General features: G+C 36.8%; 1 protein-coding gene across 2 annotated transcripts; it reads right to left on the bottom strand.

Moving 5' to 3' along the window:
• Positions 1 to 4: 4 nt before the first annotated feature.
• LOC107875937 lies at positions 5 to 10,861 on the bottom strand. Of its 2 annotated transcripts, none has more exons than XM_016722841.2 (15): positions 7,733 to 10,861; positions 7,516 to 7,644; positions 7,182 to 7,373; positions 7,041 to 7,093; positions 6,631 to 6,925; positions 6,294 to 6,363; positions 6,003 to 6,179; positions 4,721 to 4,834; positions 3,987 to 4,171; positions 3,643 to 3,858; positions 3,286 to 3,561; positions 2,964 to 3,111; positions 2,712 to 2,845; positions 1,055 to 1,141; positions 5 to 976 (listed from the first exon to the last, which is right to left on the bottom strand). In XM_016722841.2, exons 1-15 carry the CDS (start codon positions 10,460 to 10,462, stop codon positions 890 to 892), a joined length of 4,893 nt encoding a protein of 1,630 aa, XP_016578327.2. In that variant the 5' UTR covers positions 10,463 to 10,861; the 3' UTR covers positions 5 to 889. The 2 variants fall into 2 exon arrangements, with proteins under 2 accessions (XP_016578327.2, XP_016578328.2); XM_016722842.2 differs by having other exon boundaries at positions 6,688 to 6,925; positions 7,733 to 10,843.
• Between the last annotated feature and the right edge of the window lie 3,460 nt (positions 10,862 to 14,321).

Genomic DNA, 14,321 nt, shown 5'->3' with positions numbered 1-14,321 from the left:
AAAATACACTTAAAATACACAGAAATACATTACGGAAAAAAATACTGGAACCTGTTACAAGCCAGAAGTTTCAAGTCCGAATTTCGACAAGTTGCTTTTCTGCTGACAAGCAACTATAGTGTCTTCGCTTTCATTAAATATCATAAGACATCCGTAATACAAAGTTCCCGTAACTTCTGGGCACTCAAAATTCTTTTTCCTCAAAGAGGAAACAACAAAATGAATATAGGAGCATAGAAGATTTACTACTGACTGCATCACTAAAAGACTACAGACAAATTGCCAATCTATACAGACTTGCTTACATTGGAAGTGAAAGACATGATTCATTACCTGTGTACAGAAGCAATATCTGGTAATAGTAGGTTATGTTTGCCATTCGGAAATCAAACATCTACACGTTCCTCATGACCACGAAACTGGTGACAACTACTACTTTCTTCAACCACGCCACCTTATTGTAAGGATTCAAAATTTTCAGATGACGCAAGACTTGACTTTGCCAATGCTGCCAAGTGTCAAGAGCACCATAACTTACATTTCTCTTTCCAATCCTCTGATAACTTCCACCATAATACACAAATTTAAGGAAGTTTGCCTCGCTAGCAGGACCAATTACTCCTATTTTCTCTTCATCTCGTCGACGAATTTCTGATGGTATAGTACAGTTTCTTACACAACTTTGTAACATTGAAGGTCTCTTGAATAACATCAGTGCACAAATATTGTCATTGCCTTTGTCGATTGAATGGAAAAGCATAGTAGCACATCTTCATTGCAGTTTAGGGAGGTATATTTTCTAAGCTGAAATAGATTTACAGCTTAAAAGAAATCAACGCTAATCCAGATTATCTTTCGACTATTAGAGAGGTACCATTTGCTGGCTGGACTAGTTTACAGCTTCGAAGAAAAGGACCTGTGGTTGTAAATGCCCTCTTTCACACATAACGAGAACATCATCCCAGCCACCAATTACCTGAATATAAAATATCCATAATCATAACAAAATCTCATTTAAAAAGACAAGGAAAAATAGGAAGAAACAGAATATTACCTTTACGGTTTTGTCATCATACATGATCCACTGTCCACTATCATGACTGTAGGCAAAACAGTGATAATGCTGTCCGTAGTAGCAAACCTGAAAGAAATGTTGAGCCATAAAATTATCCGTCTTTAGACAGATTCCACATCAGAATTAAATAGACACTCGTTAAAATACAAACTCAACTCAGTACAACATCCGAAAGTACTATAAAGTGACTTCTTATATTCAACCTAACAACATGAAAAATAGCTTAGACTTTAGCTAAATCATATGCAGATGAAAGTAAGTTTCTTTTTTAAAAAAAACAAGATCAAGCATATCCAGGATTCAGGAATAATGGAGTAAAATCTGCACACGGGAAGAAAAAGAGAAAGCTGTGTTATTTGAGATATGTTTTTGACCCAAGCTCTAGAAAATAGTATAAACAATATTTTTTTGATAACCAAACAGTATAAACAATATTCTTGACACAAACAAGGAAATACCGAAAAAATGGAATAAAATGGGATATTTTCAAAAATATACAGTTCAAGAAAAATAATTACATTTACACAGCCCATTTAAAAAAATTATACTCACATAGCCCATTTTTACATGATATACAACATTATACATAATTATACACTTGCACATAAACTTGTACAAACGTGAATAATAGTGTACAAGAAGCGCGTATATGCATTTTTATGTTGTTATACAAAATTATTGGTGCTGATTCGAGGAATAGGTGGTGGTGGTGGTCTGTTTAGTTTGCCGCAATGGCAGGATTCGGCTGGAGTTGGGGGCTGGCGGATGGGGTTCAGTGGTTGGTGCCTGGTGGTGTTGTTGTGGATCTGGTTTGGTTGTGTGGGTTTCTCCGTTCGTTTGCCAGACTGGTGGTGACGGTTGTTGCTGTTGTTTGATTGGATTTTGCGGTGGTGTGTGAGTGGTTTGGACGGAGCAGCAAATTGAAGAGGGAGAGAGGAAAAGAGAAATGCAGCAGTGGTGAGAGGTGGTCTGGTGGTTGAGCTGTTAGTTGCGGGAGCTCCGGTGAGCTCAGAGAGCAAGGGTGGTGGAGGAGAAAGGAGAAAGAGGGGGATGTTTGGTGGTGCTGGTGTGATGGTGGTTGGTTTCCGGTGAGGGAGGACAGTGGTGAAAAAGAAGAAGAAGAGGAAGAAGAACAGACAGATCTGAACTAAGGGAAAAAGTGGGCCAGGCCAATATCTGTAATATTTTTAGCCTAATGGATATACAGGGTAATTTTCCTGACAAAAAGTCGCATTTACTCATTAATCATGACGATACGGCTTTATCTACAAAAAAGGACACGATAGCACAAGCACTTCTTTCATTAAAGATGACAGAAAGAACTCTTCAATTAGTTGAAATTGTAAACCAAAAAATGAACCAGCTGTCACGTACTATTTAAGAAGCAAAAGACAATTGACATGGTTTTATGAATTAAAGAAACTAGCTGAAAATACAACATAACTTTGACAAGGAACGTGTGAGATTTTTCAAAAAAACACGCAGGAAATTATCTGAAATATGAAAGGATTTGTCTATTCAGTGCCAGTGACCTCATTATATCTTGTCTCAAGCTAGTTAAGGAATTTAAATACTAATGCTCCTAGCAATACATAGAGGGGGGAAAGCCAGCAGAAAAAAGAATAAGAAATATTACCACAGAAACTAAGCAATGTTTGTTTTTCGGATCAAGACCGCGATAAAGGACACCGATGTCCACTTCAGTAGATAAAGCTGATAATGTCGCTTTTATGTCATCTACATCCTCACAAGTATTCTGCCAACCTAAAACTGCAGGGAGGAAAAGATTTAAGTCCATTAGAAACAAATAGATTCTCAAATTTTATATTACCGATTGACAACAAAGAAAACTAGAGAGAGAAGGGGGGAGCATCAGAACTGGTTATACCCGTTGTGAAAAAATGTGGCGGAGCAGAGAGAATGTGATGAATATAGTTAAGTTTCTCACATCCACCAACCTCAGGATCGCAAGCCAACTGATGGTTCATCTCAACAAGATTCAGAAGCTCGTCAAATGAGCTCTCTGGGCACATAACCTGAAATGAAAGAACCACTTGGTAAAATATGCAAATTGGTTCCCCACTCACAATAACAGTAAATCAAATTGCTCATGATCCAAACAATGTTATTTGTTGAACTTCAAAGATAAATTCACTGAATGGAAACTAAAGTCCCATCACAAAATTGCTTCAAAAAACAACAGAACATACCTTCATTGTTCGGAGAGCACTGGCATTAATATTATGAAAGAACGATGTGTACTTCAGATGTCTAGACTCCAATCCGCAGTTATAGCAGTTCATTCGTTCAAAAATATCCATCCCAAAAAGAGAATGCACAGTACAAGCACTACTTGAGCAATCCCAAGAGCCCATACAGCTGCTATCTGCAGATTCAGCATCTGACATGCCTAAAGTTGATGTAAATGATCGGTGTAGGCAATCGAATATTACACCCAGCACTTCGGAAGCATCATTCATTTGAGCCTGCAAGTCAATATCTCGTCATTGAATTCAATGAAGCCAACTCCTGGTAAAATATCAAGTATTCGAAAGAGTTTCGCTTACCTCCTGAAAGAAATTACTATCGGGATAAAGGTTGCTGAGGGCAATTCTCAGAGAAGTAGGAGCAATAGCCTCTCGCTGCATCTCAGTTGAAGCCGTGTTCAGAGCAGTGAATATGTCATACAAAGCACATATCACACATGGATCGCCCACATGATAATGTTCGGATGATGATCTTCTCAAAAACTCATCTCGAAATTGTCTTAGATGCCACAAGGACTAAAATGTCGCAAGAAAACAACAAAATCAGACAATGCACTTGGAATTGAAGAAAATTTGGAGCACGACAAACAAAGTTTATTTTTCTACTATAAAACAAAGGATAAGCACTTGTAACCACTGCTAACCTGTATAATGACATTTAGAAAGCAATTGTATTCTCCAACTTCATTCTTTAGCCCAGTGCCATATACATCCATTTCTTTGACACTTCCAAAACTAATTTCATTGCCCAAATCCCCTGTTTCAGAGATCATCCTCTGTGCCCCTGCACTTGCCATCAAGGGAAATTTCTGATGTGCATGGAATGCATCTGAAATAAGAAGAGAGAATGAAGACAGAAGTCACTTGAACAATCAGGACATGGAAAATATAAAAGCAGTTAATTCGTCAAGCCAAATGGAAGAACAAAAACTGTCAGTTCTCAATTTATAGCATATCGCTTTCCTTTAGAAACCATTACAAAGGGTCTTAGAGGGTGTTTGGATTGGCTCATTTCTAAGGTGCTTTTGGCTTTCAACCACTTTTTAACTTTTGAAGGTGTTTGGTAAAGACACAAAAAAGCACTTCACTTCAGGCTTAAAAAGTACAAAAAAAAAAGCCAAAAATTGGTTGCTACCAACTTCTGGTTTTTAGTGTATAAGTCACTTGAAGAAAGCTAATACAAACACCCCCTTAATTGACAGGAGTGGGAGAAACAAAGGGTAGATAATCTTCTGATCATCAAGCTTAAGCAGTGAACTACATACCGGTAGAGAACAGTCTAGACTACTAATTCCCAAAAAAATAAAGAACACCCTAGGTTAATAAACATTAAAACTATTCTGGACCTTGTTCCCGAAATGAAAGATAACAGACGTACCAAGACTTTGGCGTACAGCTCTCTTGAGGTCAGCTTGGAACCTTTCTTCATCATCCTCCTCTACATGTAGCTGTCTCAATGTCTTCGTTCCACCCTCTCTGGTGCCATTATTTTCTGAGGTTGAAACCAAATGGTAGTGAATTTAGTTAAGCAGAAGAAGAGCATAGAACAGTTGGTAGTTGAAAGTTCAAGGAAAAATATTGGAAGAGCACCTATCTACACCCACCAGATTGTTTTCTCTTAAAAAAAAGAAAAATCTATAGAGTATTGCGGGGGAGATCAAAAGGGATAGGGGATCTCAATTTGGCCCAAAACTGAGTGCAACTCCTAAAGTTTCTTTTCTTGAAAGCGACCCCACCAATTTTGGTCATAGAGTGGTACTAAATTGTGCTCTCACTGTTTAGCTACAGCATACCACTTCAACTTGAGAATGATGAAGTAATGCCACCATTACTATATCATTTTTATCTGAAACCAAGAGAGCTTGCTGCTTCAAACCCATGGAAGAAGGGGAAAGAGATGATTGAGTTCACCAATCCCTATTGCTAATACAAAGAGAAATTAGTTTGGGCATAGATTCGTTTGTTTCAAAGGTTCAAATCCAGGAAGCAATCCAACTGTAGAAGCATCGGTTTATAAGAGCAAAATCAACCCAAAAAGTACCAATCCTAAAAGTCATCATAACATTTAAACCTAGTAATCTATCTTTGATCAAATGAATATATGCACTCTTGGTTTCAATTAAAAGAAATTTTGTGTTTCAAGTTAATGGTAAACAAAACAACCCTCCTCCTTTCTCCGGGCTTGGGACCGGCTGTGTTATAGAGAAGACACCAACTACCACACAGGCGGAGTTATCACATGAATGTCATTCTTCAACAATCCCAAAGTTTTCCAAGGTTCGGCACTTACATCGAGCCGACATTCACCTTGTATATTTAGCGAACTACTAAACACCAAATGATAAAGTAAGAATGAATTTGACCTATAAAACAGAGTAACAGACACTTCCAAAGAACAGTCAATCACGGGTTACATTAAAGCCATCCACCATGTAAGAAATACCCTCCAGCATGAAACTGTTCATTTTTTCTAAAACCAGGAAATGCCCTGTGATTTCTGACACTACCAACTTTCCTCGACAAGTAAAACAAGACCAACTAGCAGAAAATGCAAAAGCACCAACCACCCATTCAAGTTGGAGAGGCAAAAGAGAAGTCAATCATCCAGAAAAACAGAAGCAGCCAAATATATAAAATTTAAGCAAACAACTGCAGCTCACCATGTGAAGAATCCAGAGCTTTTGATTCACTAACTTCAGAGTTTTCCCTTCCAGAAGAACCAGATTGATAATTCCCCTCACTAGATTTAGACGAATCTTTCTGGCGCCTGCCTTTTCTTCCGGATCGCTTATCAGCTATCAATATACCATCCCCTAGAGTCACATTGTTTGACGATCCTGAATAAGAGAAAATAGAAGCATGTTCAGATGACACGATCCTAATCCAGGAACATTTGGTACACAGATTATTTGGGAAGTATAAACTATTCTTGTCACAAATCAAGGCAATACCATCTCTTCGTGCCATTCTCTCTGGAAAGCTCTTCGAAAGACCTTCTGAACTGTTTAATAGTGCATCGTTCTGCATCAAGGAGAGCCACATGTTAAAATCACTTCGTAAGGCCAACTAAATTTTAGCAGCATCCTCAAAAATAACACCCAAGGCATTTTTTTTCCAAAATTGGGAGTAGGGTAAGGGGGAACGGGGGAGGAGGTTCAGGTAGTTTTAGCTTTTAAAAAGGTAGGAACTCCCGAATGTCAAAATTTCTAACACAAAAAATTCAATCAGAGCGTTAACCATCTCACTACTCTTCCACTGCTCATTCATTTTCTGATCAATATCACAAACCTTCAAGTAAGTGTCAGAATTCATTTTTTGATATGGGTAAGAGTCAGGATTCGCAACTGCATCTATATTCTCTTGAATTGTTTTTGCAGCTCTCTTATGTTGCTCGGCCAGATGTCTCAGCTTAGCCTCATTCTCAATTCTTCTTTGATACTCTAAAGTTTCTTCAAGCTTCCTTTCCTCGGCTTCAAGCTCAATCATACGTTTGTACTCCTCCTCCTCCTGTTGATCTAAGGAATTACCAGTTTGAGGAATTTCACTCTCTTGATCATCTCCATCATGAGCAAGTGGAAATGAGCTGCACCAAAACACACACTTCAAAATATTGAAGGCCACAAATGGTTCGCTCAGATGCATAACTAGGGGGTATGTAAATGGAGCAAAATGTTGTTAGGAACTAGGAAGAGACATACACATGTTCCACGGTCTCATGATGAAGCACATGCAATTCATTGCCAATGTTAGGCTGCACAAGTAAGAGGAAATTATATCTTCGCCCAGCAATACATATTAACAATTGTTTCAGAAACAAAAGTCTGACCCACAGCTCAAACCTTTAAATCCTTTGCTTTTCGATATTCTTTGTTCTTTTTCTTGTCCTTTGTCCTTTCATGGGCATGTTTAGACTTCTCATTTCCCCCACTTAAACTCTTCTCAGAATCACGTGCAAGTTCAGCCAGAAAAGCTTCCCTTGCAGCATCAGATTTCTCAGTAGCATCCTTCTCAGCCAGGTCCTCCAAGTGTGCCTAAGAGATTTAAAAAAAGAACAAAGAAAACAATCATCCTAATCAAAAGAAGAACGAGAAAGCCGAAACAACAAGAAGATAGGATAACAAAAAGCAGTAAAAGATTCTAAGAGCAACATAGGTACTTCACAACAGCAGATACCCGCAGAAATGATTTCAATAGAGGCACTACAATCCGTTGGTAATCATGGGCGGATGCTGGCTCAAGCTTTGATTCCAACTGCTGCATTCCGGTAACCACCCGCATAATTCGTGCATCAATTTTACTAAGCTGCATCCATAAAATTGTAAGAACAAAAGACAATCAGCAGAAAAATCAAAAAAGAAAAGGAACATTAGGTTATAACTGATGCACCAACCTCAATGGAGACATTTTCCTTCTGTCTCTGTATTGCAACTTCCACACTAGAGTCCACCTGATGAAGGTAGTCCTTCAGTCTCCAATCATCCTCTTCGCCAGACTCCAAGTCACAAAATTGAGACATTCCACCACCGTAAGCTTCGTCATATCCGAACTGATTGACATTGAGAGATTCCGCTTCCTTCAGAACATGTGATATAGCATCCAACTCAAACCTATTGCTGATAATCGTAGCGTCATTGTCACTTTCTATGAGTTCTCGTCGCTTTCTCAAGACAGAGTCGTAGCTTTGTCGGACAAATTCTGTTTCATGTTCTCTTCTTTTACCCTCTTCTAAGCAAAGATCTTCTACTGCTTGCAGTGCTTCCTCATAACTCAGGTGCTCACACTTTCTCTCACACAAGCCCTGGAGGTCGTAATACTCCTTCTCAAGCAATCGGAGAATTTCCCTACCTTGTTGACTTTTCTCATCTCTTGCACGTGCCCATGATTCCAAAGCTTCAACGCTTGATGGACCAGTGAATAACCAGGACAGTAATGCATCCGGGTCAATTGAAACTCCATCTTGATACTGATTACCAGACAAAATTGCTGCATTTCTGTCATCAGAAACTGCATCAGGACATGAGTTGGGAGAAAGATGGCGCTGCAGGATATGCAGATCAAACAACAAATATGTGCTGTCCTCGGTGAAAACTACTTTCTCTAGATTGTCAAATCCTCCATGACATCCATTGTTTGTTTCATCCACAGCACCAATTTTCTCAGGATACCTCCCTAAGCCACAAGAATGAGAAAGTTCTTGCAAATACTTTAGTACCTTTTTCAGTTCTTCGGGACCCAAAAAGCATATGCACAGAGGGCTTTGATCAATATTGTAGTTAAGAAGTTGAGAGCCAAAAGGGAGAGCCTGAAGTTCTTCCACCGCAAAATGCATAACCTTGCTAAGGTGGGTTGAAGCAAGATATTTATTTTTAATAAGAACCTCAAACACAGCACGGATTCTTTCAAGAAGCTTTGCTCGCTCAGGGTCATCAGACAGTGGCAAGCCTTCAGGAAGTATACAAATCTTCGGACCACCATCTTCATCACAATCCATAAAGTCAACATCTGAGATCTTATCATTTTTTCTGCTCTCAACCATATTTCCATTGGGTCTATCCCCTACTTTCTTCCTTCTAGTGGATGAGTCCCATTCGTCTTCATGGCAGAGAGCCTCCAAGTAGCCATCCTCAGGCCTTTCTCCATCATCTCTTCCATAGGACTCATCTAGAAAACCATGGTCTTGAGGTTTTGATTGTTTATCAAGCATTTTCACTGCCACATTAACATCTAACGGTTTCCAAGAACAATTCAGAAGCATCTCAGCCCACTCATTCTCAACATTTTGAGGCAAAACTGACTGCATTTTAGGCAGCAAAGCTCCCATGTGATCATGCACAACATGATGAACGTGTGATTGAGAATCAGCAAATGTTTCATTGCACCGGCAACATCTCCAAAACTTCCATGTTTTATGGGTCTCGGCAAATGGAAGAGCATCAGATAGTACTTCAATAGCAAAACGATCCTTAGAAACAGTAAAATGTGCCTTAAGATCTGAAATTCTAATTCTAAGCAATTCTTTCTTCACATCCAAACTTATGGAATTCCAATATGACTGCACCCAATTCCTTCTCTCTGTGGAAGAAGCATTCTTCTTTGCATTTCCACTCTTCCTCCTATCACTTGCTCTCTGACCCAATCCTGCCATTGAATCCAAACCTTTATCTCCATCATTCTGTGATTTGACAGTTTCTGACTTCTGCTGCAACAGCCTAGCGGCAGCTACACGAACCTCAATCTCCTTTCTCCTCTCTTCAGGTGTCTTAGTCGCCTTCTTAATTTCATTCGGCCTTCGGCCTTGAACCAATCTCAATTCCATTGGGTCCTCAGACACCCTCCTAATTGGAATTAACCTGAATTTCTCCTCCCCGGTACCTATATTCTTCATCCAAGTAGAAATTGAAGGAAAATTTGACTTCTGAATCAAGTTATGAAGCTCACCATGTATATGAGATATCCGACCTTCAGGTGAGGAGATCTTCTGTTGACTCTCCTCCTGCAAACTCTCTTTCGCAGGATCAATAGGATTTTCAATAGCCAACGCTCTTTCACACTCCTGAACAACTTCCTCATACTCCTTCCCGTCATTCCCTGCTTCATACAACAAATTCGCATAAAAATGCGCAAACTCAACCGAGCACGGAGACAAGGACACCGCTTTCCTAGCACTCTCAATCGCATTCCTCAAATGCCTCTGTTTCGTATTAGGATCATCAATAATCGACGCCACCTTCACACAAACCGTCCCTTGAACCCTATGAATCAACGCCGAATGAGGTGAACTCTCATACTTACTCGACAACTCCTTCATCAACCTCAACGCTTTCGTATGATTCCCTCGCCTCAACGACGTTAACGCACGCTCACATTCAAGCTTAATTGCTCCATACGACGACGACGAATCCGACGACGACGAACTAACATTATTCTCATAATTAATCACTGCCAACGCATCATTTTTACTCAACGATCCGTTCGTAATCGTTGAACTTAGGTTTAGTTCAGCAGCATCAATCGACGGCGGCGAACCATCTTCCGATATCGCCGCCGCTGCTGCTGCTGCCGGCGGTGGTGAAGTTAAGGGTTTGGAGCGAGGAGCGACTGTTCGCTTCTTATGCCCCATTAAAATTACTTACTCCCCCTATGTCGATTTAATCGAAGGCATATACAAATATATAACCTAATTCATATCAATATTACACAATCTATCAAATTGATAAATTAACTTACCGGCGAAAAAGAGCAACGTCGGAATCGGAAAAGACGATCGGAGATGAAGAGAGTGTATATAGAGAGAGAAAATATATTATCTATCGGTATATGTATAGGTTAGCTATATATGGATAGTGTCACTCTCGGGTTGAGTGGGTGGGTGGGTGCGTGGGTGCGTGGGGGTAGGGAGATTGAAGATTTGTAGGGGTGGGGGTGGGTAGGTGGGAAGGCGATGTTTGGGAGGATATACTATACTGAGCTCTGAAATGTTTTGAGGGGAGAGGAATGTACTACTATAGCGGAAAAAGGTAGATTATTTTTCTTTTAAGACACCTTATTACTTTATTACTACTTTTTTTTTTTTTGTTGTTGTTGGCGTATTATTTATTTTTTGGGAAAAGAATCAAATTACTTACTTTAAAAATTGGTTAAATATATTTTTGTAAGATTTTGAATTAAATTTATTCTTGAGATTATACTTTAAATTTAAATTTATTCTTGATATTATGAATCTTTTTATTTATATCTTTTTTTTAAGTAAAAAACTCAAAACATTAAATTTCATCTTTCAAAAAAGAAAACACACGTTAGTCTAACTCGATTCAACCCATAAAAAATACACAAACAAATACACATGCTCATTGTGTTGGTCAATATTTTACAGTAGAACTGAAAGGGTATATTTATTTATGTCTTTTTTTGGCAGATAGGATAAGCGAGTTAGATTATGATGTTTTTTTTTTTAAATAATGCATTTAAGGTTGATTTGATTTTTTCTGTAAAAAAAAAAAGTGCATACGAAAACTTTTTAATAACACGGCTAAATTTGATCCTAAAGTATAACAACCAAGGTAAATTTGATCCTAAAAAATGATGAAGAGTATATTTAGCCAATTTTTCAAAATAAAGGAGTAAATTTGATTCTTTTTCCTTATTTTCTTTCTAGTGTGAAATTATTGCTTTGAGATTTTTTTTATTAAACAGATATTAATTATTAAATTAAAATTAAGAATTAACAGACGGAATAAAAGGTTCAAGGGTTGCCCCATGTTTGAGTGTGTTAATAAAGTCATAAATATTAGAATTACAAGCCACAATTTTTTTTTCAGGAAAAGTAGTTCCTAATATATTTGTTTTCATATTTTTTTTATGGCATATATAGAAGAAACTATCAAAACTAATGATCAATATCTTCGTAAAAAATTAGTCACGCTGTGAAAGTGTGAATGTCTCCAAAACTTTTTCTTTAGCCGACCTTGGGATAGACTTTTACATTGCTAAGTTTACACAACCGAAAAGTGCCTCTCGTGTACTTCAAAATGAACGTTAGTTTATTAATGGTCATTACTTGTCTATTGAAAATTGGGAGCCAAACTTTGTCTCTGAGAATGAAAAGTAACATATTCGACAGTTTGGGTGGGTGCGCCTTCCCCACCCGCCAACGAAATTTTACGATGTCGAAAAACTTCTTAAAGTCGATGCTACGTGGTCGATATGCACGCCTTTATGTTCAAATACCTATTGATGAGCCGGTTCTTAGAATGAAGTATCCAAATAGGAAAATATAAACAAATAACTTTATATAAAGGTGAGGGGTTTATGTGTACTAATTGTGGCCAATTTGGGAATGTTCATGTGAAATGTCCACATCACAGGATTGCTACTCATACGAATTTCTCTCCTCAACATACTCGCAAGTCACTGGAATCACCCAAATGATCCAACACTAGATCGAGTGGCGCACAGTCAAATTTTCATTAAGGATGAAAAATAATAATTTAAGATTTTTTTTTCTCATTCTAATAAATTCAGTAGCCGTTTGGGCATGAAAACTAAAATTTTCTGGAATTGAAGTTGAAGTTGGAGTTGAAATTAGAGTTGGAGTTGTGTTTGACCATGTCTTTTTTTAAATTTGTTTTTGACTTTTGAAAAAACTTTTTTAAATATGATTTTATGTCCTAACTTTTACAAACTATCAAAATCACCCAACTAAAATTTACCTACTAATGAAAAAAGAACACAATTATCCACTATTATAAATATAATTACATATACATGACCATATTTAATGAATTTCAATTATGACATATATAATATTTATATTAATAGTCGTTTTCTCATATTTGAAAATTTTTAATATGGATGTTATATTAACAGATCACTGCTTCCTTTTTTTAGGTAACAAATATTATTTTTCAAATAAATATATTTTTTTAGAAATTTATTTAATTTATTTCCTTCATTTTTCATTCCTAAAAAATAGAAAATGATGAGTTGTTATTAAATTTTAGGGTGCTGCTAATTTATTTTTTTATTTTTCTTATACATGAAAGATTTTACTGTGTGTGAATAAATTATTTCTATGTAAAACATACTTTGCATATTTATGGTATATTATATCATATACCATAAATATATAAATATGCTTAGTATGTTTCTTTATACTTTGTATTTTTATATATGTGTGTATGTGATATATACATGGTATAAACTTTATATATAACATACTTTGTATTTTTATATTATAAATATAATACTTTATATATTTATGGGTATAAATATAAATTAGCAGTAAAATAATGTCTTAAATAAGGGAGAAATTTAAATAAGGGATAAAAATAATGATGAGAGAGTAAAAGAGATGTATATTAATTAGGATAACATTAAGTTTGAAATTATAATTATCTTATTCTTTAAAACTGCTATATACGTAATATTGAAAAAGTAATATTATAAGGAGAGTTTTATGTAAAAATTTAAAAGATTGGAGTTATATGTAATAATAACAAAAGTTGGAATTAGAGTTAAAAAATTGTGAAAACAACAAAAACCTGTTTTCTCTTTTCAGAAAAATTTTCCAAAATTATTTTCTGAATTTTCATGATCAAACACCATAATTTCTAACTTTAAAATTTTTTTTTGGATTTTTTTTTTTTTTATGACCAAACAGGGCATAAATATTCCCAACAAAATAGTTGTAGGCCCTCAGGAAAAAAAGAAAAAGTCATACACTCTTTTTGAAAATAAAATTACTTGTGGACTTATGTTACAAACAAAGTCTCCATTTCTTTCGAAGTGCAAAGCTCGCATCCAATGGAGTCTTGGCAATACCGAATTCTATATACTTGAATTTGTCAAGTACCTTTTCGATATAATGAGACTGTGACAATGCCAACCCTTGTGGATTTCGATGGATTCTTATTCCTAAGATCATATCTGTAACTCCAAGGTCCTTCATATCAAACTTGCTCTCGAGCATTCGTTTTGTTGCATTTATGTCAGAAATGTCTCTACTGATGATCAACATATCATCCACATATAAACATACAATGACTTGGTGATTTGGAGTGTCTTTAATATAGACACATTTATCACATTCATTTATTTTGAATCCGTTTGTCAACATGGTTTGGTCAAACTTCGCATGCCATTGTTTTGATGCTTGATTTAGTCCATATAATGATTTGATAAATTTACACACCTTGTTTTCCTTTCCTGGAACCACAAAATCCTCAGGTTGTTCTATGTAAATTTCTTCCTCCAAATCTCCATTTAGGAATGCGGTTTTCACATCCATTTGATGGATTTGAAGATCATATACTGTCGCCAAGGCAATTAACATTCGAATCGAGGTTATCCTTGTTACTGGCGAGTATGTATCAAGGTAATCAAGGCCTTCCTTCTGTTTGAAGCCTTTTACTACAAGTCTTGCCTTGTATTTGTCAATAGTACCATCCGCCTTTATTTTCCTTTTGAAGATCCATTTAGAA

This window comes from Capsicum annuum, chromosome 6 (genome assembly GCF_002878395.1).
Source record: "Capsicum annuum cultivar UCD-10X-F1 chromosome 6, UCD10Xv1.1, whole genome shotgun sequence".
Taxonomy (NCBI): domain Eukaryota; kingdom Viridiplantae; phylum Streptophyta; class Magnoliopsida; order Solanales; family Solanaceae; genus Capsicum; species Capsicum annuum.
This window is presented reverse-complemented; position numbering and strand designations above follow the sequence as displayed.

Bases quoted from the DNA above. Each gene is read 5' to 3' on its own strand.
- LOC107875937 (XM_016722841.2), bottom strand. From the start codon at position 10,462: ATGGGGCATAAGAAGCGAACAGTCGCTCCTCGCTCCAAACCCTTAACT. The intron at 7,374-7,515 runs GTATCTGCTGTT...TAAATCTCTTAG, and splicing joins TATTGAAATCATTTCTGCGG to GCACACTTGGAGGACCTGGC. The intron at 3,112-3,285 runs GTATGTTCTGTT...CTTTCATTTCAG, and splicing joins GTGCTCTCCGAACAATGAAG to GTTATGTGCCCAGAGAGCTC.